At 42.9% G+C, this 24,733-nt stretch overlaps 1 protein-coding gene across 4 annotated transcripts in view; it reads right to left on the minus strand.

Moving 5' to 3' along the window:
- The window catches only part of ADAMTS9 (ADAM metallopeptidase with thrombospondin type 1 motif 9), a 421,594-nt gene that overhangs the window by 248,221 nt on the left and 148,640 nt on the right, over positions 1-24,733 (minus strand). For all 4 annotated transcript variants that reach the window (XM_068253803.1, XM_068253802.1, XM_068253804.1 and 1 more), the window contains 4 exons: positions 23,758-23,939; positions 23,540-23,676; positions 17,812-17,929; positions 14,010-14,105 (listed from right to left, as the gene is read on the minus strand). In XM_068253803.1, coding sequence (XP_068109904.1) covers positions 14,010-14,105; positions 17,812-17,929; positions 23,540-23,676; positions 23,758-23,939 — 533 coding nt within the window. The remainder of the gene's footprint in view (positions 1-14,009; positions 14,106-17,811; positions 17,930-23,539; positions 23,677-23,757; positions 23,940-24,733) is intronic.

Raw genomic sequence — 24,733 nt, forward strand, 5'->3', positions numbered from 1 at the left:
TCCGTTGTATATATATCAAAGTGTCACAGAGAGAGTAAGTAAAAGGGTACAAATCATTCTGTGCTATTAATATGGCACACTACCTGAAAAAGACTGTCACAATTCAAACCACCTGTGTGATTAGACTCATATGGAAGCAGTCTTTATGAAGTAGAACTAGGGCAGTGATTCAAAAACAAAAAAAACTTAACTAATTTCAAATACAAAGTTAAAATGTAAGAAAAATCATCATGTTTTTATTTTATTGTTTAGGATTCTTGATTTATCAAAACTTCCTGTTTTTGCTGACAGAGCTTACTGGGCAGGAAGTGAGGTACCCTGACACATACGTGCAAAAAGGGTGCCTGGAAATTTGGGCACCTAAAACTAGTAGAATATTGGTAAACTTACATATTCTACTATTTTCCAGTGCAAATAATGGTAGGAAAATATTGGTAAATGATACCCATATTTTATCACACCTAAACCTATTCTCACACAGAACCCAGACTCTACCGATATCTAACCCTAACCACCCCCCTGCGGATGACTAACCCCCTTCCCATGCCTAACCTTAACAACCCACCCTCCAATGCCTAACCAGCCCCCCCGCCAATGCCTAACCCTAACCACCCCCAACTCCAATGCCTAAAACGATCCCCCCCCCACGCTGTATAATCTTAACCCTGCCCCACAAACTTTCTGAAAAAAAATATCCATTGCCGCCATTGGCACCCATACTAATATCGACTAACTGCTATTTGTAGCCGCAGCTTGTATAGCAGGCACAGCGCTTTCAACATTTCACAGGTTGGCCAATATTAGTATGGGTGCCCATGGCAGAACCCAAACTTCAGTGGCCTGCCAGCTGTTGCACTGTTCGATTCAATACAATGCTATGGGCTCCCAATCTACTCCCACTCCTGCCCTGCCCCAATCTATGGAGCTCTTCCATCTTGTCTGATTGATAATTTCGATTGATTTTCAGTCACCGTAAATCAAAATTACAGTTGATTAAACATGTTGGAACATGGATTTCTGGCAGATTGAATAACATTACTCAAATCAAATGAAATTCGAACTGTGGCATCAATAAGTGTGTGGCTTCTTTAAGTCATAAATTAGTCTTTGCATTGAGACCCCAGTCAGAAATAAAAAAAACAGACAACGGATTTAACCTACCAAAATGCTACCAGCATGTTTTAGCTGGTGTTCCACTAGATAAACAGGGGCTGGCCACTGGCCAAACTCTCCTGCTTATCTCCAGTAGAGAAACATTAGGTCGCCAACCTGGCAATGCCATCTAGATCACAAAGACAGCTAAACAGAATTAAAAATTGTCTGGCAGGGAAGATATATCTGTATAACAGCTGCCTATACAACGTTTCCCTTCAGTAAAGATCCCCTCGACCTTTAAGGTCCTGTTTTCATTTCCTCTACAGGATTAAGAATGAGTGACAAAGCGGCAAATAATTTAATTCTCACATGTTTCCCAGTAACAACCTGTCTCTTCAATGGATACATCCTAGACTTTAACTCACACTGACAGAGCATTTGGTTCTCCCTTTTAACCTGAATCTTGTGGTATGTTCAGAACACTATAGTTACTGGGCCAAATTCCTGGCCAGAGCGTGCTCTCCTGAAAGCAGCAGTCTACTGCACAACTTCACACTAATGCGATTACTTAGTTAATTTCCTGAGTTTGCCTGTGTGCCATTTCATCTATCACAGGGCCGTGTTACCACAAGAGCTAAATGGTAGACACAAAGGGACACGACTCGGAGAAATAAGGGAGCAAACATTTAAAAGGGCATTGTGAAGGCCTCGGTGAGAAAGCTCTTTAATGTTCAGTGGAACGGTGTATAGAAAGCAGAGGCTTCAAGTGCCATTACCACTTAGTGAAGCGGGAGGAAGACTAAAAGCACTGGACTTGAAAGAAGAGTACATGTGATTTTACTACAGAAACCATCTGTGTTTTTTAGTATGGTTCACAAGAGCTAAAATATAACAAATGCCGACAATTCCTCTTTTGAGATTATGCTGATATCTTGTTGAAAGTCTACTACCTTTTCAACTTGGGGAACAGTCTTAGTGTCAGCAAAAGCCAGAAGCATTTTGACCTTTTAGTGCCCTAACCCTTACATTAACCTTCAAACAATTCCCAACCCACGCCTTCTAACCTATGCCTAAAATGACTGTCCCCTTCTTTCCCAAAACTATTTCTAATGTGAGATTTAAAGCCTCTGTGTAAAATGCTGGAGGAAGGAAGGGAGTTGAGAAAATATCAAATTAAATAAACCTAGTGCATTGAAACTAAAGCCTTATAATAAGAATATTTGTATTTTTGTATTTTGACGTTTAGTCAAAGTTCTGTGATCCATGCTCTTATTTCCCCTCTAGTTGTGGAGCATTGAAATAGCATGTTGCCCTCTAGTAGAAGACACAATTCAGACTGCCTGCCATGTCTCTCTTACAAAATCTGAAGATAAGAGACGATTGATTCTCCCCACCAATTATATTTACTTGCTCCAGTACTTCACGGATCACGGGGTCTCCTCTGCTCTTCCCTGCAACTGAACGCAGTATTCCACATACATGCTTCAATCTCCTGATGCATATCACGTGATGCAGGCATGGTGGATAAGACTGGTTGGCTAGGCATGATCACGCTTTTACGGACTGTGAGGGAGTGGGGACTGCAAACACAAAACATGTATGGATAATGAATGTATGAGAATATTACAGCCTGCAGTTCTGTGACTGTGAGCTGCAGAAACATGCTGGTAAAGGGATCCATAGCCAGGTACTTGTGCCTGGAGTTGGGCTTTTGCTCTTGGCCGATGGCCACACTAGGAAGAATAGCAGGAGCCTGTCCCCAAGGCTTGTGACTCCTTAGAGGTTGGCCAGATGTGCCACTGACAGTCATGTTTGGTGACACATCTGCCTTTTTGTGTCCACTTGTACTCATGGAAAAAATTAGAAAACTAAGGCTTGGCTTACACGGAGCAGCACAGTGCATAATTTTGCAATTAGCAAGCGCTTAAAGAAATTAATACAAAATGACCTGGCTGCTGGCAGCACATTGAGGCGCAGAGAACAGAGTCATTACCTCATTCATAGATCAGAGTCTCATTCCCTTGACAATTAAAAACACATAATGTGATGAGTAATTATTTAATTTGCTGTTACGTCTACACATAAATATGTTTAGGATGCGTTTAAAGGACCAGCTTAAGCATGGTTTGGGAACAATATGAGAAAAGGCAGATTAAATAACACCAAAAATGTTGCATTACAGCAATAAGCAGCAGCACACAAATGATGTGTACATAGTGGATAGCCCTCATGAGTACCCGGTTCAAAGCCCAGCCAGGTCACTATCTGCATGGAGTTTGTATGTTCTACCTGTGTCTGTGTGGGTTTACTCCAGGCACTCCAGTTTCCTCCCAAAACAGATAAGTTAATTGGCTTCCAGCTAACAAAATTGGCCATAGATTGCGATGGGCATATGACTATGGTAGGGATTAGATTGTGAGCCCCACTAGAGGGACACTTAGTGACAAGAATATTTATACTCTGTAAAGCTCTGCAAAAGATGTTGTGGCTATATAAATAATAATAATAATAAGATTATAGGTAACAATGCACTATATGCTGTCAGCACCAACAACCAATGCTCATCTAGGGTCAAGGTGGCCCTACAATTATGCTAGGTGTGTGTTGAGGCTGTACAATCTGTATTGCAGGTCAACTGACCAAAATGTAAGGTAAATACTGTATTTTTGGCAGGTTAATCATTCTGTGTATGCAGTGTTTTAAAAAAAAATGTATACTAGGTGGTCTTTCCAGAATTCAAATTAATCTAATGGGCATTCAGTATGTAACCTTGTGCTATTTTCAGTTTTTAATCTATACAGCCCTTGTCCCCTTAACCTTCAACGGGGGTTGGATATAAACAGCCTAGGAGATCAATGAATAATGTTTTGAGGTAGTCCTTCAACACTTATAGAGATCTGCTATTGGTATGCAGCCTATATAGATGCAAATGGCAATGTGTGCCTGCATACACTTATTTCACAGCTCAGCAAGTGTGTGACCTCTCACTGTGAGCCTCCCAGAGCTTGCCTGAGATTCCTGGAGGAATTTTACATTGTCATCAGATCTAAAGTGTTAACATTTACTCACTGTTGTAAGTGGGTGCTCAACAACACTGCATGGAAACTCCTTTATGCTGAGGGGGTGGGAAGTCTCATTGAAGTGAGGAGAAGCACACTTGTACTTTCATCTGAGTTCAGCAAAATTTCTGCTCATGGGGCTTTACAGGGGAGTGTCACTAACTGCATTCTGTAACTTGCTTTAGAATTCAGGAAGATTAAGTATTAGTGCAGTTTAAGTCCAGGCATACATTTCTGTGTGAGGCCTAGATGTGGTAAATGATTAATATTTCATAGATTTTGATTGCCTACCTCAATATTCCGTCAGCTATTCCGTCAGAATGTCTAATCTATTAAAAATACCTAACAGGGTAGGTGGCCTTTAGTGTAATTCTACTTTAACTGATATCAGAGCTTCTTTTTACTTTGTGTGGCGCAGGAAGTACAACGCACTGACCACGCGGTTTGGTTCATTAACTCTAGGTGGTGACGTCCACTATCAGGAGAAAATCCTGATTGCACACTTCAGACAGAAAATGAGCTGTGCACTGGCGAGTGTAAGGCTACTTTCACACTGATGCATTATGTCACCTTTGACAATATATGGTAACTGCATCGCAAATGCAATAGAATTTATCTTGTAATGGGCAAATGCAAATAGGAGAAGTGACACAGGGCAGTAGTTGGCGAGTGCGGTGGGATCCAGAGATGTTTTTTTTGTTTTATTAATGTTGTTACAACAGCCTTTTTGAGTTAAGACTGAAAAATGCAGTTGGAGAGGGATAGGTTAAATAGCGATGTTAGTTCAGGCATGAAGGATGAGGATACCTGTAGAATGAGATGGGTGGGAACAGGATCTGAAAGAAAAGGTGATACATTGGGATTTGGAGATTAGAGAGGAGAAAGAATGTTCAGAGAGTGGAGAGAAGGCAGATACAGTAGAGAGCAATCAATGAGGGGGTGGAGATGGAATTTGATGATGTATGCTGCTATATTACTGCTCCTGATCATGTGACCTGCATAGGGTGCTGGACATATGTAACAAAGAGAATGTGGCTTGAGAAGGTAAATAATACACTGCTCCCTGCAAAATCCCTACTGCTCCCTATTCTGCAACAAGTGCCAGGAGGAAGAATTTGGAGGGTGTGCTTAGCCCTTGCAGCAGTTGATAGGTGGTGGATTTATAAGTACTGGTTGCTCATAGCAAAAGACTCCTCATTGGATAGTGGTTACAATGTGTTTGTCTTGTTTAAACCTTGACAAATGCCTGCATGGGGGTTGGGCCAGCAGTAAAACAGTACAGTGAAAATCCCTTTGCACAAACAACTGTCAACCACACCCTAACCATCCAAACCTGTGTTCATAAAATCCAATGTTCCAGTGGATTATATTGAGGCAGATGAACAGACAACTAACAACCAGATCCTGCAAGCAGTTAGGAGCACATGATCTATTTAGGCAGTTGACAAAAGTCATTGGCTAGGATTGTCCTTTGTGAAGTTCCAATTAGGAGGAACAGGTAAAACTGTTCTCTTACGTTTTGTGCCTTTGTGCTGGCTGGAAGTATTGTATGTACAGCTGCTACTAACTAGGCAAATGGCTGACTCTCTTAATTCTTTTATGTGATCTGAGCCTTGCTAGGTGGCCATAACAGAAAATGACATGGGGCATTGAGAGCATAAAAAGTGTCAGCATAGCTTAGGAGGAGACAGGGTGAAGTTTTAGTAACTGACTAAGACCCACATGGCAGCAAATAAATGGACAAATATACCAAGTGACATGCCAAGATCCTATAGAGCCTCTGAGGACAGGTTTGTTGGAACAGATGTCACCAGGGCCGGGCCGAGGCATAGGCTTGAGAGGCTCCAGCCTCAGGGCGCAGTGTAGGAGGGGGCGCACAATTCATTCAGCTGTCATTCCTAATTGTGTTTGAAGCAGAAAGAAATAAGAAAAGGAGATACATGGAAGTGACTACAAGCCAGATAACTAGAGATTAAGGTGTTGGGATCCCTGGGGTGCCTCTTAGTCTAAGAGCAATCAGTGTGTGACGGCTGGGGTGGGAGGGATGGAGGGGCGCACTTTGGTGTCTCAGTCTTGGGTGCTGGAGGACCTTGTCCCGGCTCTGGATGTCACACTAGGAGTATGCCACACATTACTGCTAATTGTATGTATTGCTGGGTCAGTCTGACGGTCATGACACGATAATCATTGATGTGTGTGTGTGTGTGTGTGTGTGTGTGTGTGTGTGTGTGTGTGTGTGTGTGTGTGTGTGTGTGTTTAGGCCTATTGTGGATTGCAGCACAGATATTCAGACTTTACCAGGAGGCCGTGATGGCCATGTCTAGGAGAACTCATGTGGAAGCATGTGATTTGTTTGAGCAGCTGATAGATTTGCAAAGCTCTGATTTGCTGCAATCAAATCCTGTTTTAGTGCATGACCATGACTTGCAAATCAGATACATACATATCTATCACCTGACCAAACTGATCACATGCTTCTCCATGAGTTTTCCTCGACATGACCATCACTACTGCTGATCAGAGAATGGTTGACCCCTGTTTTGACATACATATCACGAGGCACAATCACAAACAATAATTTTGGATGACAGAAGTTTAATATCTGTATGAAGCTTAGTGAAGCTGAACTACATTTAAAAAGCAAAAGATGACAATGATGATGAAGTGATGATGGCAACATAAACTGGTGGTAACATTCTCATTACTGAATGTTGTCTGCTTAAATAAAGCTACATGACAGGACAGTGCACAGCTCAGAAATAAAAAAAAAATGAACCAGGCATGTCTATCTTTCTGTTTCTCCATGTATCGATCTATGTATTCATTTCTTACCAAGATACATATGTTACATATAGCCTAAACGTAACTATTGCAGCACTATAACACTAGGTGCCTTGAATTTCCCTCTTGTGCGTGTCCCAATATGCCTGTAACATTCTACAGGAGGAAAATGTGGGTATACTTTCAAAGTGTAAAATATAAACAATACAAAGCATGCAGCAGTGATAAATCAGGCTTTTGGTCTTGAAAAGCATCATGAGCAAAGTAAAAAAAAAAAAAAACTTTTAAGAAGTCCCAGTTGAAAAGCAGCTTTGAAATTTTGCCAAGAAAAGTTCAAGTACAAGACAGATTAGTCTGAATGATAGAAACATTAGATCAATAGACATAGTAGAAAGGAAGGAGAGAAAAACAGATGAAGAGAAAAACACTAAGGGAACAAAAGAGAGAGGAGCTGGGAAAAATCAATAGCAGAAGGGACAGAGAGAGAACAGGGGAGAGCAAGATGGTAAAATATGGAAAATGAGAGAAAACAGAAAGTTTAGACAAGACAGGGTGACAGAGAAAGGGGGATAGAATGAAAAAAGAGTTGGTGTGAGGTTTGAATTAAGTCCTGTATTAATATGTATTATCTCACAAATTTACTTGTGCACTTACTGCACTTCATAATACACTATATTTATTCAAAAAGGCTTGCCATATGTTTTTTGCACCTTTTAGCACACAAAAGATTGCATGCGAGGAATTCAGTACAGAACATTTCTCATGCAATTTTACAGACTGCATCAGTTTCTCATCTGCTCAATGAGGATTTCTCATGTGAGATGTAAGAAATTTGGACCTGCAGAGAGCAGATGTTAATTGTTACTGCACAGATAAACAGCGCTCCTGTTATGTAACTGAAGCACTGTTGGGATCACATTTTGCTTATTTTAAATGAAAATGTAAGATAAAAGGTAACAGCATAGCATCCAGGGCCGGTTCTAGACAAGCAGATATGAGGGGGCAGACAGAAATTTGCAGGGGGCACAAAAAACTCTGCGCTGCGCGTAGCGCGGCATGCCGAAAAATGGGTGTGGCCATGGCCAGGTGAGGAGCTAACTGTAATGTAAAAATACAATGCAAAGGCAGTGGGCCCAAGTTTTAGTGACCCTTTTCCCAGAAACACCCATAAAGAGACTACTGCGTCATATAAAAATTTCTTAGGCTTTGTTAATATGTTCACTCACATGTCCTCGGCAGAGTCTGTGAGACTGTAGGTGGTCTCAGAGATCAGCATAGCTGGCAAGAGACACATCGCATATGGCGCAAGGGAGATGTGTGAGGTAGGGACATGCCACTGTTCAACCACCAATTTTACTAACTCCATGTAGTATGAGGGTATATTTACACAATCTGCTCATAGTATTCAATATCTGTTGACCCTCATACTACATGGTGGTGCTAAAATTAGTCAGTGATTGGCCAATCATAATTAAAAGTGTGTACCAGGCTTTAGAGAAAGACCTGTCATTTTATTCCTAAGGGTAGGAACACACTAGGCAGAATCACATACGCGTTTTCCATAGCACATAGTGGAAAATGCATATGCGATTCTGCCTAGTGTGTTCCTACCCTTAGACATAACAACAAAGCAAGGTGGGAGGAGGCGTTGTTAGACAGCAATAAAAAGACAATGCTTTTCACAGGACCTGCCTGCTTCCACAAGAATGTGTCTGAACTATGTATCTCGGTTTCAGAGCACCAAATGGAGATACATCGTTCAGACACTGTCTCATATTGACCTGAGGAAGTAGGCAGGTCCTGTGAAACGCATTGTCTTTTTATTGGTACCTAACAATAAAAATCTTAACCTCTTATCATGAGTTAAGACTGTTCCTATTACTTGCCTCCACTCACTACATATTGTACCACAATTGGGGCACCTCTTCCCACCTTGGATTGTTTTCTCCCCGTGCCAGGGGTTACCCCTACAACTACATCCAGCGGTCCATTGTTATTTCTGGAGTGCGACCCATGTTGACCTAACCCAGCCATCATAACTGCGTGGAGATGGTCTTTCTCCACCTGCCTAAAACTGTGGTTGCCTAGACTTTGTGAGTAGTCATTATTTCTTAACATTTCCCAGAAATACTACACTATTGTCACTCCTGGTGCTTTTTTCACTACTTTTCTTACTAGTACCTGGGGTTCCAAACCAGAAATTCATCTACCAGACCTCCCAGAAACATAACAACAAAAGTTGTTTAAGAAATACATTTGATTTTTTATGGTGACACTGCAGTCATAAAAACATTCCCAAGAAAAGCCTTTTTTTTATTTCTTATTATTTCTTACGTCAAAACAGCATTTGCAGCAGCTGTATCCACCTGACTGAAATATAGTGAGTTGCAAAAGTATTCGGCCCCCTTGAAGTTTTCCACATTTTGTCAGATTACTGCCACAAACATGAATCAATTTTATTGGAATTCCACATGAAAGACGAATACAAAGTGATGTACACATAAGAAGTGGAACGAAAATCATACATGATTCCAAACATTTTTTACAAATAAATAACTGCAAAGTGGTGTGTGCATAATTATTCAGCCCCCTTTGATCTGAGTGCAGTCAGTTGCCTATAGACATTGCCTGATGAGTGCTAATGACTAAATAGAGTGCACCTGTGTGTAATCTAATGTCAGTACAAATACAGCTGCTCTGTGAGGGCCTCAGAGAGTATTGGGAGCAACAACACCGTGAAGTCCAAAGAACACACAAGACAGGTCAGGGATCAAGTTATTGAGAAATTTAAAGCAGGCTTAGGCTACAAAAAGATTTCCAAAGCCTTGAACATCCCATGGAGCACTGTTCAAGCGATCATTCAGAAATGGAAGGCGTATGGCACAACTGTAAACCTACCAAGACAAGGCCATCCACCTAAACTCACAGGCCGAACAAGGAGACCGCTGATCAAAAATGCAGTCAAGAGGCCCATGGTGACTCTGGACGAGCTGCAGAGATCTACAGCTCAGGTGGGAGACCCTGTCCATAGGACAACTATTAGTCATGCACTGTACAAAGTTGGCCTTTATGGAAGAGTGTCAAGAAGAAAGGCATTGTTAACAGAAAGCATAAGAAGTCCTGTTTGCAGTTTGCCACAAGCCATGTGGGGGACACAGCAAACATCGGGAAGAAGGTGCTCTGGTCAGATGAGACCAAAATGGAACTTTTTGGCCAAAATGCAAAACGCTATGTGTCGGAAAACCAACACTGCACATCACTCTGAACACACCATCCCCACTGTCAAATATGGTGGTGGCAGCATCATGCTCGGGGGGTGCATCTCTTCAGCAGGGACAGGAACGCTGGTCAGAGTTGATGGGAAGATGGATGGAGCCAAATACAGGGCAAACTTGGAAGAAAACCTCTTGGAGACTGCAAAAGACTTGAGACTGGGGCGGAGGTTCACCTTCCAGCAGGACAATGACCCTAAACATAAAGCCAGGGCAACAATGGAATGGTTTAAAACAAAACATATCTATGTGTTAGAATGGCCCAGTCAAAGTCCAGATCTAAATCCAATCGAGAATCTGTGGCAAGATCTGAAAACTGCTGTTCACAAACGCTGTCCATCTAATCTGACTGAGCTGGAGCTGTTTTGCAAAGAAGAATGGGCAAGGATTTCAGTCTCTAGATGTGCAAAGCTGGTAGAGATATACCCTAAAAGACTGGCAGCTGTAATTGCAGCAAAAGGTGGTTCTACAAAGTATTGACTCAGGGGGCCGAATAATTACGCACACCCCACTTTGCATTTATTTATTTGTAAAAAATGTTTGGAATGATGTATGATTTTTGATCCACTTCTCACATGTACACCACTTTGTATGGTAGATACCATGGTAGATTGTGACACAGAAAGGTTTACACATGTTCACACCCAAGAGCACACATTGTTAAAAACTACAGGCTATCAGTTCATTCCACAAATACTATGTAGCCTCCCAAGATAGTTCACAATACCGTCCAACAAATATCTAAATGTGGATAAAATACTACACGCAACTATAGCACAATGCCCATTTTACAGAATTTAACAAGGTCTGGAATAGTCTATTTAGGACAAATCTTTAACCAAAACTGATTACTTACCTTTAATGAACTAGTCTCTATATAATAACGGTAGCTATAACTTAAACATGCAATTTCTGCATAATTTTCCAACAAAGAACTAAAAATGATTACCTTAGATATACTTCAATTTGTTAAAGAAGGTACCCGCAGGAAATCAAAAGGACGACCACATTTATTAGTTATAGAGGAAAAAGCTGATCAAGTCACCCTTACTTCAACAACAACATGAGCAAACTCAAAAATAACGCTAGACAAATAATAGGATGAAGTGAGGCCTTTATATAAGCAATTAAAATGGTCTCTTGTGCCTAAGAGGATGGCTAACTCAGCTTTACATTGCTCATCAAGCTTACTTGACTCTTTACACGCTATGTAAATTTACAGGAATCATATCACCTATTTCGAAGCAGGTGCTTTCAGGGCTCAGCGCCTAGGCGCCAACATAGCAGTAATGTTACACTGCGCAGGGCACATAAGATCAGCTTTACTTACCTGGGACTTCTTCCAGCCCCTAGCAGTAAACTGAGTCCCTCACTGTAGCTCCGATCCTCTCCAGAGTGCTGCTGTCTGCTCCAAAAGACCTCCCCGACCAGAACTCTTGTCAAGGTCACTCTGCATGAGTGGTCCTGTCCGTGTGCTTCCTTGATCACGTTCTGCATTAGTTAAAGTGGACAAAAACGTAAACTTAATGTGCACAGAACGCTCCCAGCTACAGCAGCACAATCCGTGAGGCATGCTGACGAGTCCATGCATGCGCAGTAGCTGAATCTTTCTGAGAGGACAACAGCACCATGGAGAGGATCGGAAACACACCAAGGGATTTGATAGACTTCAGGGGGCTGAAAGAAGCCCCAGGTAAGTAAATTTGAGCTTTCCCCTCCCTGCCTCAGTATTCCTTTAATGGTGATACTGAGCATCTGTGCGTTTTTTTGTGCATTTTGTCCTAGTTCCTAATAGCTGTAGGAGCTGCATTTCTCCCCCCCCCCCCCCCCTTACCTTTTCTCTGATTTATCCAGGGGAAGGTGTGAATGTAATCAAGTGGGACTCTCTAAACTGTTTGAAGTACAGTGTCCTATACTCCCACCCCTTCTGATGAAAGCTTTTGTTTGCTCATTGCTACTGCTAATTATAACAATCCTTATGTGCCTACTCTTTCTGTGGATGGCAGGCTGCAGAAGTAAAGCAATAAAAGCCTCTAACAAACATTTAAATGTAAAAGGAAGAGGTAGAATGGATTTTTTTTTAGTAATGAGCCAAGATGTTATCATGCATTATGCGTTATTATTATTTTTGATGTGCTATTAAGATGCCCTTGGTGCTAAAAATGGTAATCGATTCACTTTAACAGCTGAGAGCTGTAATCTTTTACCACATAATAGATAATAAAAAAAACATGTCCATGTTTGCTGAAACACTTATGATACCCCCTACTAGATGTGCCTAGGATTTTTGAACAGGAGATGCCTTAGTAAATCAAACCCCATATCTTCTTCTTTGACTTCCCATCCATTTTCACATGGATTTGCAGCTTTTCTCTCTGCCTATCACACCTCAATCCTTCAGCTATCAGCTCTGCTTCACAAATGCACATAAGGATGCAGCTATAAGGACACCTCACACAGCAAACCCACAAGAAGTTTGTGTAACAACAAAAGCACATTGTGAACGTGTAGAGTGACATGAGTATAACACTGGAGACAGTCGAGGGAAGGCGATGTCAGCTGTGAGTGAAGGCATCTGATCACAGGGACAGATAGCGGAGCCCCTCTACACAGGCAGGCCATCCTTATACAAACAAATACTTCAAGTGCTTAGCGTGTCAGTGACACAAATCAAGGCAGAAGCTGCTTCCCGGAACACGCAGAACTCACAGACGTGGGCTGCTGAGGTGTCTCTGCTAAGTGATGATCACAGTATGGACACAGAACAGACCTACATCATTTACAATAACAATTTATGTATCTGCTCTGAGCCAGAAACTGACGGAGCAGCCCTGAGATTTACTTAAAGGGAAACTCAACGTTTGTTCCGAAAATGTAATCCCTAACTCAACCATTCCCCAGTTTTTAAGCAGAAACTGAGAGCTAAAAATGTCACTCTATTTGTCCAGCTGTGCAAGGACACAAGAACTATTTGCCAGAGCAAGAACTTAACACAATCAGTGTGTGTTGTTGCCATGGTTGCAAAGAAGCGAAATCTGAAAATGGCATCAAAGGATTTATACTTACCTGGGGCTTCCTCCAGCTCCATTGGGTCCATCTGCTCCCTTGCCATCCTCCCAGTCCCCTTGGAGTTACCGCTGTAAAGCCCATAAAGTTTGGAAATCGAGTCACAGGCCACTGCGCTTGTGCCGTCCCAGCCACAGGCACCCCCCAATCATACTCCCGTAGCTGAGACTGTTCTGCGCATGCACAATTCACAAAGACTGTAACTGCCCTTCTGTAAAATGTTCTTTGCCACTGGAGCGTGATTTAATGGTGCATGCGGCCGTGACCTCACATGTGCAGTGGACATCACAGTTGCATAACAGAGGGGACTGGACAGACACAGAGGGAGCCAAAGCACCCCGTGGGGCTGGAGAAAGACCAAGGTAAGTATAAATACTTTTATGCGAATCAGGTTTACTGACCGTTTTGAACATACAGAGCATACAGAGAACATGAAATTATGAAAAGATTGGAACTGTACAACTCTGTTTTATTGTTAGTGGGATTCCTCTTTAAAGATGAACTCCACTAGCTGCAAGGCACAAGCTGTCTTTGCTTGTGATGGAAATCCAGCTCAGCTCTTCCCTGGAGAGAACTTCACTAATTACTGCACCATGCAAACAATGTCCAATGTTATGTCACCGAATTTGAAATATTTATACTCTCTAATAATAAGACAAGAACGCCAGCCAAGACTAATACACAGTCAGTACTCAGCATTCCTCTATGAGCGTCAGACATAGCAGTGTGATCTCACCAAGGTAGTTATCGTCCTCTGGCTTTCCTGAGTAGCTGTGCTGGCGCACATCAATGTTGGTAGCACCAGCTGGAATATGCACCACGGTATTGTAACCTGGAAGACACAAAAGAGCAACAGCATGGTGAGCACAGATTAATGAGCAGGGTGTTTGATTTACACGACTGCCAAATGCATGAAGCATGACTTTTAAATAGAACTTTCTATGATAAAAAGGAAACAAAGAAAAATTAATCTCCATATAAGAGATTATGCCTATAAAGACATGTATGCTTTCATCCCTGAGTATCTTTATAATAGGGCATCATGTCACCCTGTCCAGCATGCACAGAGCAAGACTCCCATTTTTTATATCTTAAAATGGAACTAAATCTGAGGTATATTTCTGGCTACAGAGATAGAACAGTATGGCTTTCCATCTGTTCAGGCTGAACGGAGAAACTGTCTAGCAGCTTTCAAGTTTTGCTGCAGCATCACCACAGTTTGGATGAAGTCTGTGGGATGAAACAAACCCAATAGTGCCCTGTGTCAGCGGACATTGCAGTATTTGTGATGACATTGCTCCACAATTGCTCCAGCCTGCATGACATTGCTCCAGCCTGCAAATGGTTAGCTGGATGTAGGTCTTTGCTGCAGGATAATTTTGGTAGCAGGAAAAAAGGGTGCCGGCAGCTAGTGGACGAAAAGGCCGCCGACATAGACTTTAAAGGGGCACTACATCGAAAAACTGTAAAATGTTAAATTTTTTCGCCGTAGTGCCCCTTTAAAGGAAACCAAAGACGATGAGTCTTCAAAGTTTTATACATACCTGGAGCTCCCTCCAGCCCCATCCGCACGGATCTCTCCCCCGCCGCCGCCCTCAGTCTTCTCCCTTTACTGCACCGGGTCCTGTAAGTCCAGCCAGCCGTGGCTAGCCTGCACAAGCGCAGGACTAGGAGTTTAGCAATAGGGGCAGAATCTGGGTTAGGGTGGGCAAAGACTTTTTTAAAGTCAATACAGGTGGCAGATTCTGATCAATATTTATGAAAATTGATATAGGGTAGATTGTCAAATTCTCGATTTAAAGACTCAAGCTTTTTTTTTTTTTTAAAAGAGTTTTCAATCATTTATTTTCATAATTGGGGAAAAAATTGAACGTGTGTGGCACATTGGTCAGGTTTTTTCAAATGTTACAACCAATCAGAAAAATTGATTGTAATTCTTGAATTGAAAAGAAATATAAAAATTGTATGTGTGTAGCCACCCTAACGGTGAAGCTAGGGTAAGGAGTCAGGATGGCGAGATTAGCATTAGATGCAGAGTAGACGTCTGGGTTAAGGTAAGCTAGAGGAAGAGTCAAGAGGCTGTTAGGAAGGGGAGTGGTCAGGGAAGGGACATTAGCATTAGATACACAACAAGAGACAGGGGAAGCAGTAAGGGGCCATCAGGAGAGGGAGTGGTCAGGGAGGGGAGGTTAGCATTAAGTACAGAGGAGGAGTCTGGAATACAGTAAGGCTAGGGGAAGCGGCAAGAAGCTGTTAGGAGGGAGATAGGTCTGGGCAGGGATTTTAGAATTAGGTACAAAGCACGAGGCTGGGTTAGGGTAGTGCTAGGGGAAGCAGCGAAGGTCTTTCAGAGGAGGGAGAGGTCACCGAGGGGAGGTTAGCATTAGGTCATAGGTAGTGGCGTAGCTGAGGAGCTATGGGCCCCAGTGCAAGTTTTACATTGCCCCCCCCAGCACTCTATACATAACAACTTATCCACAGTGTAAGAGGTTTAAGAAAAGGATGGAGAACAGCTTGTTAATGATTACTACTATTTAAAACATCTATAGAAGTTATTATTACCAACACAAAGCCAATAAAGAGCTAATATTGTGGTTGAGAGAGAGTCCCTCTGGCCCAAGCGACCCGATGTGATTGCAACCCTCTGCACCCCTACTGCTACAACACTGGTCATAGGAGGATTCTGGATTAAAGTAGGGCTATGGGAAGCAGCAAGAGGCTGTCAGGAAGGGGAGAGGTCAGAATGGGGAGGTTAGCATTAGGTACCGAACAGGAGGATGGGTTAGGTAAGGCTAAGAGAAGCGGCAAGGGGCTTTCATGAGGGGGAGTGGTCAGAATGGGAAGGTTAGCATTAGGTACAGAACAGGCGTCTGCGTTAGGATAAGGCTATGTAAAGGCTCAGATGCATGAGAGGACGGGAATGGAAAACAATGTATCACATATGCAATGAAAATATCTTGTGTACAGTTCTATGGCGTACGTACAAAAAGGGCGCCTGGACAAAAAGGGCGCGGGGTGTAAACTCTAAATAATAATTAATCATTAATAGGGTTTATAAATATAGTGTGCTATATTTCGTTTACAAATAATGTTTAACAAAATTATAAATCATTAAATAATGTCTATGAAATCGGAAATTGTGAAAACGTTAATCTTCCCTGTTTCAAAAGTTAAACTTATAATTACGTTTATAAAAAAACCAATAATATATGTTTAATTGTTATAATTGTATATTATTGTGAATAACCGTCATTTATGGTTTGTTCTTATAATAAAATCTGAAAATATTGTTTATAAAGATGATATAAATATAACTACGTTCGTAATAAGTGTTGTAATACATTAGTAATTATTACTAAAATTTTACTAAAACTATACCTAAGCCTACTCTTACACAGAACCCTACCTGTACCTATCCCTAACCCCTAGACTCCCCTGTTGGTGCCTAAACCTAAGACCCCCCTGTTGGTGCCTAAACCTAAGACCCCCCCTGTTGGTGCCTAAGTAACCCTCCCTGTACCTACCCCTAACCCCTAGACCCCCCTGTTGGTGCCTAAACCTAAGACCCCCCCTGTTGGTGCCTAAACCTAAGACCCCCCTGTTGGTGCCTAAACCTAAGACCCCCCTGTTGGTGCCTAAACCTAAGACCCCCCTGTTGGTGCCTAAACCTAAGACCCCCCTGTTGGTGCCTAAACCTAAGACCCCCCTGTTGGTGCCTAAACCTAAGACCCCCCTGTTGGTGCCTAAACCTAAGACCCCCCTGTTGGTGCCTAAGTAACCCTCCCTGTACCTACCCCTAACCCCTAGACCCCCCTCTTGGTGCCTAAACCTAAGACCCCCCTGTTGGTGCCTAAACCTAAGACCCCCCTGTTGGTGCCTAAACCTAAGACCCCCCTGTTGGTGCCTAAACCTAAGACCCCCCTGTTAATGCCTAAACCTAAGACCCCCCTGTTAATGCCTAAACCTAAGACCCCCCTGTTGGTGCCTAAACCTAAGACCCCCCTGTTGGTGCCTAAACCTAAGACCCCCCTTTATTATGTGGATAATTATGTTTTACTAATTGTGGATTAAAAAAATATTTTGCAATTTACGTTACGTACTGATCGCTTTATTTTGTGAATAATAATGTTTTACAAACAGTAAGGGATAAAACTTTAAATAATGTTTTAATTATTTAAATAAGATAAATATGTTTAGTATTTTCATAAACGTTATTCGGCACGGGTGCATTTTATAAACGTAAATCACCACAAGTTCAGTTATAAATCATTAAACAGCTCCGGGCGCCGTTTGTAAACTTTATTTAGCTCCTGGCGCCGTTTATAAACTTTATTTAGCTCCGGCGCCCTTTTTTCCTACCCGGCGCCCATTAAACGCTATTTATTATGGGAGTGAATGGCGGCGCCCTTTTTGTCCACTAGCGGCATGCGCCCTTTTTTCCCAGCTCCAGTTCTATGAGGTGAGATGCTAGCTCTGTAAACAAACAGATACCACAAGGAGGTTAAATATTTCAGGCATTATGTTTTCATTCTACATACCATAATGTACTTGATTGTATGTTCCAGCTATAGTTTTGCAGGATGAATTGTCTCCACCACAAACTCCACACTTATCTCTCCTGGCTTTTGAGTTTAGGACGTGATCGCAACCAGCTTGCTTTAAAAAAAAGAAAGAGAGAAAATCCATGAAAGATTGCTACAAGCTGCATCAATGCTGTCTTATGTCTACTGACATTTTCCTTTGAGGTGCCTTACTCTCTGTTTACATGGATTGAGACAGATAACAGAGATCTATATTTTACTCCATAATGGCTTTTCAAGTGGCTCTGTTCTACTCCTAGTTTCCTCAAAGGAAAACTGGTGGGACTTAAAGAAAGCAGTTGCAGCGCGCAAGCCTAAGAATGTGACTGAACTGGAGGCTTTTGCCCATGAAGAATGGGCTAAGATACTCATAGATCGCTGCAAGACACCTGTGTAAAGCTATGCTTCACGTTTAAAAGCTGTTATAACTGGAAAAGGATGTTGTACGAAGTACTAAGAATGAATGTCACTTGGGGGTTGATTAAACCGATAATGATGTGAGCACAGAAAAGACATTTGTGGTTATTTCATAATAAATGTTATGTTATATTTGTCTGACTTACAAGTGCCTCTTTGTTTTAATTGTAAACAAGATGACTGAAATTATCAAAATCAATGTCAAACTGGCCAAAACACTCAATTTCAGTGGGGGTTGAATAATTTTGAACACAACTGTATCTGTGCTTACCTTAGATAACTTTGTCATGGATCAGGTGTGCTTAGAGAGAAAGTCTAAAGGGGTATCCACAAACACTGGCATATATTGAAATTGAGCTGGATCCTCAGGGCGACAGCATGGGCAAGCAGCTCTATACAAACACATCACTCATGTATACCGAGTGGCATGCATTGTTTTTATGAAGAGGGCAGAAGAGATGGAGTGTCTTCTGACACTCAGGGTCAACGTGAGAACAGTAGTCTGTTTAGAGATCTGGCATGTTAGATCTCTTAGTGACCTTATGAGACATTCATACACATGCTAGATTCTTGGCCAAAACGGTCCCAAACATCCATCTCAGCCAAGTTCCGTCTAGCAGGTGTATGAAGTTTAAAGAGCATTAAATATTGCAGCTGATTACTTTTGAAGGACAAACAATATGTAGCAAGTATAAATGACTATTCAGTGCCCATACCCAATTAAACAATATGTATTTCTTTTTAAATCATTCTTCACTGAGCACATTACTGGATTTTTTTATAGGGGCAGAAAATTCGTTTTTATTTGTGGTCTGCTAAGGGTTAAACACTTCACAGAATAAAAGCTGTGATTGGCATAGGGGGTGACTCGACCTTTCCCTCCGACATAAACACAATGGCTCTTTTGAGGGTGGCACACAACAGAACTGGCAAATTTTAAAAGTTCATTCAAACAAAAGAGCCGACATAAAATGCAGCATATGCACGTTTCAGTAAGTGGCTTTCTGTTGTAATCTTGTAAAAATAGTCTTTATACAAAATCAACCATGAAATAAATAAATGAAACCCAGCTTCAGGCACAGATCTAACATCAGATAGTTCAATAAGCAGACTGTCCAGATGCTGCTTTTTTGTGTTAAAGGGGAATTCAACCAATAAAACAGAAGCAAGAAATGTTTGTGTCGGAGGTAGCATGGAAATTCTGACGCTGCCAAAGGCACCTTTACAAATAATGGCTATAGGGGGAAATTAAGGCACCAAAGCCATTGCCACTATTTGTAGCCGCAGTTTTAATAGCGGGGGGCCCCAGCTCCCAAGTTTCCCGCTATGGTCGTTATTTGTATGGGGGCCTATGGCAGCACCCAAAGTTCCGCGGCGCCTGATATATTCCATTTTTGTATGGTGATTACAGCATGTATATCAGAGGGTTGGGGGGGGGGGGGTTTAAAGTTAGAAATCTGTGTTTTTTTCTTAAGGTTAGACATTGCTGGGGGAACGGATGGGCATCGGCAGGTGGGGTGGTTACAGTTAGGCATCAGTAGGGGGCTGGTTAGGATTAGGCTTCGGCAGGGGGTCGGTTAGGGTTAGGCATCGGTAGAGGGAGGGTTCTGTGTAAGAATAAGGTTAGGTTTAGCTATAGTAAAATATTGATCAGGGTTGCTCGGGTAGTGCTTTTCATTACCCGCCCGGATCCGGGTACCCAGATATCTGGATCCGATTTGGATATCCGGATCCGACCTTGCGGCTATCCGGATCGGATCCGAATATCCGGCCCCATTACCCGCGGATACCCGACCTATTCGGGTATCCGGATAGAAAAACCGGAAGTGCCCTTTAAATAGCTTTTAAAGGGGTTTTTAGGGTAAATTATGCATGTCGCATCATGTTTTTTTAAACGGAAACACTAATTAAAAATGTTGTTAACATAAAATAAAAATAAAATAAAAAAAAGCTGTCAATTAACATCAGGACTAGGTTCCAGACAGCGGTCGTGCAGCCCACATTGTGTCCAAAGTCCAATCGCACAACTGGGACATGACAGTTTTTAGCCCAGACACCTCCAAAAAAAATGACAGCGCAATTGTGTTTTGGGTTGAATATAGGTGGCGATATCAGCAGCAGTGGCCTGTGGCACCGTGGCGGCCATATTGGGGAGGTGAAGATTCCCCTGCGGCCTGAATGGGATGTTGTGGCTTTTCTCCCTGTGGCGGTTGGGGGTTGAGTGGTGCGGCTGGTGGTAGCGGCAGAAGGATGTGGTTGGTCCCGCATTCCACGGCCACTGTCTGCAATGCTGATCCTCCGTGCCAAACCCACCGACGCATCCTCCTCCTCAGAGTCAGAGCTGACATCTACATCCTGTGGATGGTAGTCACGGTCCTTCATCCCATCATCAACATCATACCCCCCCTCCTCAAAACCCAGAACATCCTCCTCAAACTCCTTGCGGCTAACAGCCCTGAGTTCAATCGCGGCGCCTGGAGCGAAAAGCTCGCTGACTGAGGGTAGGCTGCCCGCTGGGGTCGACACTGGCACGGCAGACCTTCTGAGGGTGGCCGTAATGTTGCTCCCTGTCCTCTTGCCCTTGCTGCCCCTCCCCCAGCTGCCGGTGCCAGCAGACATAGTACAACTTATACGCGATGATGTGACCAGATGATGTGGGGTACTTTTACTTTAATAAAATCGGGGTTGGACTTTACATCAAATCAGCACGGAGTGACAGAACGCAGAGTAGAGGACAGACAGTGCACACTGTGTTATGGTGGCGGCTTGGCGGGTACACACGGTGCATTCCTGCACTCGATTTCCCGCTCGATTCCCGTCGACTCGATTATTTCCGACATGTCCGATTTGCGTTTCGATGGATCGTTATGTCGATTTGGCATACTTACATGCGAATCGACCTAAAGATCCATCGAAACGCAAATTGGACATGTCGGAAATAATCGAGACGACGGGAATTGAGCTGGAAATCGAGTGCGGGAACGCGCCGTGTGTACCCGCCAGGCCGCCACCATAACAACTAATTGCAGTACTAACTACAGTACAATAACACAGTAATCCTCCTATTCCGTATACTGTCCTGCTGGCCTGCACAGACACAGACACAGACAGGACCTAACTGAGTGAATGAAATCAAACAATTACAAGCTAGCTAGCTAAAAAAAACAATAGAACAATAGTGTAGTGAAGGTGTTTAGCACTCAAAGCTTTAGGTTTATCACTGTATACAGCACTTGCTAAGCCAGCACTGGAGCAAGTCTGTCAGTGACCAGCCAGCCACACAAGCAAGGACGATCTGTCTCATCATGCCAGCCCTCCTTACTTAGGCTTAGGCTGGTAGACCTCTGATTGGCTCAATAAGGTCAGGTGGGGCTGGCCAGGGTTCCCCTCTGTGATTGGTTGCTAGGGCTTCTGCTGGGAGCCCTCTGATTGGCTGAATGACATCATCTTCTTACTTAGTTACACTATCCGGATCCGGATATCTGGACGGGTATCTGGATTATGCGGCCAGATATCCGGATAGAATCCGGATAATGCTATCCGGATAGTGGCCCAGGTATCCGGATCCGACCCGGATAGCGTAAAAATGGTCGGATACTTGGGTTTATCCGGGTACCCGGGATCCGGATGAGCATCCCTGATGTTGATAACATTTACCGCTATTTGACCATAGTGTAGAATAACTGTGATTTTACAGGTATTCTACTAGCGGCTATTTGTGGTCCCCAGACCACTAGAGATGCAAGGAGGAGGATAAATGAGCATAGGAGAAACATTAGGAACTATAAAAAGGAAGACAATGAGAAATCTAAGGATAAATTTGAATCTCCCGTAGGTCGCCATTTCCATGAGTGTGGACACGCAGTGGGAGATTTGAGGTGGTGTGTACTGGAAAAAGTGTCCTCGCAGGAGGGTGTGGATCCCCAAATCTTCTTGCTACGCAAAGAGAGCAGATGGATAAATGATCTCGGTACTCTCACGCCAAATGGAATGAACGAGGCATATAATCTAAAATGTTTCTTGTGATGCTATTAAAATGTGGCTTGTCTCTTCTATGTGCCCGCCCTTGCATGGGTGTGTTTTAATTGTCTATATATGAAAATATGTGGCTGTTGCACAAGGATCCTGTAAGCACTTGAAAAAGACCATCAGGTCGAAACGTTGTGCTTTTGTACTGTGGTATTCGCAAAATAAAATTGGCCAATTGGCCTAAAAATCCAGGTAGAGACCCAGTCTTTTTTTTTGCTTTGGACTGTTGCTACACCCCTGGTGGATACGGGTGTGGACTGGTTGACTCCCTGGTGCTGTGTTAAGCTTGGGTTGCAGCATTAAAGGAATACTTAAGCCAAAAACCCAAAAAAATGATATTTACTCACCCAGGGCATCCCTCAGCCTCCTGAAGCTGGATGGTGCCCTCGCAGCCCCGCTCCGATCGTCCTGTCCCCGCCGGCGGCTACTTCCAGGTTCGGCGACAGCCGCCGACAGGCTGGGAACTCTCTAATCAATGATGTGAGTAAAATAACTGGTGGTAATATTCACCACTCAATGGAGGAAGATGGATCTAGCAACGTCCGCCTGTCGACAAAGGTTCCACGATCCATCTTCAGGATGGTGGGTACATGCAACATCACATGGCTGGCGCGAATGGGAAATCAAGCGGTACTTTTAAGGATCTTAAAGAATCATTCCGCAGTGACTGTCATTATCGTTTACATTAGGGGGGGAGTTTTAACAGGTTCGTCATTCATCTTCGGCCCAAAATCGGCCAAATAGGATGGCCACCAAATCACTAGATGGATGGCCACTGACTGGAGTTTCCAGAGGTCATGCAGAAGAGTCATGACTTTGGGTATAGGACGTGCCATGTCCAGTTACGCAAGGCATATGCAAGTTGATAATGTCCCGATATGGCAAGCCGATCAATTATACCTTACCTCAATCAGAATCAGTGACAGATCTCATTATACCACTTTTCTGATCACACTTTTTGTTAACAAATTTGAAAAATATAAATGGTTTCCAGAGCAATTAATTGATTTTGGTCTGGTTTCCTCAACATTATCGGATCTGAGAATGCAAATAATAAGTACAATGTAAATTTATGTAAAAACTTTTGTGACTGATACTGGTTCTTCTTGCCGATTAAATCAAATGGATTTCCAGGTTTCAGCTAAATTATCTGGAATTCCAAGTTCACTGGTCCTTTAAGCTGCTAAATGAAAATTTCAGGCGTTAGACACGGCTATGCACAAATCTAGTGAGTATTTACCCGACACAGTCCTTGCACACAGATGTCATTTGTGTCTGGTCCGCATGATGTCCCATCGACTACTCTGTCCCTGAGCTGATAATAGGCTGTGCTCCCTGCCACCCGGCAGAACAGTTTACAGCGATCCTTCATTAGAACTGGGGAGAGACACAAACAGCTTGTCAATAACATTTAATTTCACAAGACAGAGTGCAAGAGACACCCCAAGCAGCACTTACTTCCGCTATACTTTGGCACCCAGCGGACATTTGGAGATAGACCATTGATATTCAAATGCTTTCCATCAAAGTCACCGCATTGCTCCTCTCTGAAGTCCTTCTTCTGCTTGGCGCATGGTTCAGTGTTGCAGGATTTAAATTTCATTCGGCGACCAACGCAATATTTACCACCGTTTCTTGGCCTAGAGAAGGAACAAGAAATTAGTTTATGTGATATAAGATAATAATAGGAAGTTCTGTGTGCCTCGTTTCGCACCTTTGCAGCCTCTTGAAACCAGGGGCGTAACTAGAAATCATTGGACCCCCCTGCAAAACTTTGGATGAGCTCCCTCCCCTGAGAACCGATGTTCTTCAATTGGCTAATGCACACATTTGAATGTGTTTTCCCCATACAGATAAAAACAGACAGCAGTGAAGAACTGTGCACGCATTTTCTCTATCAATTACAATAGCTTCTGTGATAAAACGTGCATGTTTTCACACATACAGACAAACATGGTGTGCAGAAAATGCATACAGAAAACCGGCAGGCGAGTGTGCTTCCAGCCTCTGCTTATTATACTCACTCTATCCATCTCTGATGGTGCAGAACTGGCTCTGCAGACTCCTCCAGCATCACTACAGTATAAAGCACTTGGGAAGGGGGTGGAGAGGCTGGGGGCTGGGCGCTGTACACACAAGCCTGCTGCACACTGAATGGTGACTGTCTACAAAACTTTGTATGATTCGTTATTAGTGGCTGAGTAGATGCAGTTGTTAGAACAATTGTGTAGACAGCAGAAAGTTTAGTTCTCTCCGTTCCTTTAGCAGTAAGTCTCTCAGGAGTGCACAGGAAAGAGAAACTTCTCCCCTCAAGGGCCCCCTGCGGCTGCATCCCTTGGAGGGTCTATTGTTACGCCCCTTCTTAAAACATACCTGACCTCTGCCTGAACTCTCCATATGCTGCCCATCTATTCAATGTAACACATTTTAAGCT

Source organism: Hyperolius riggenbachi, chromosome 9 (genome assembly GCF_040937935.1).
Source record: "Hyperolius riggenbachi isolate aHypRig1 chromosome 9, aHypRig1.pri, whole genome shotgun sequence".
Lineage (NCBI taxonomy): Eukaryota > Metazoa > Chordata > Amphibia > Anura > Hyperoliidae > Hyperolius > Hyperolius riggenbachi.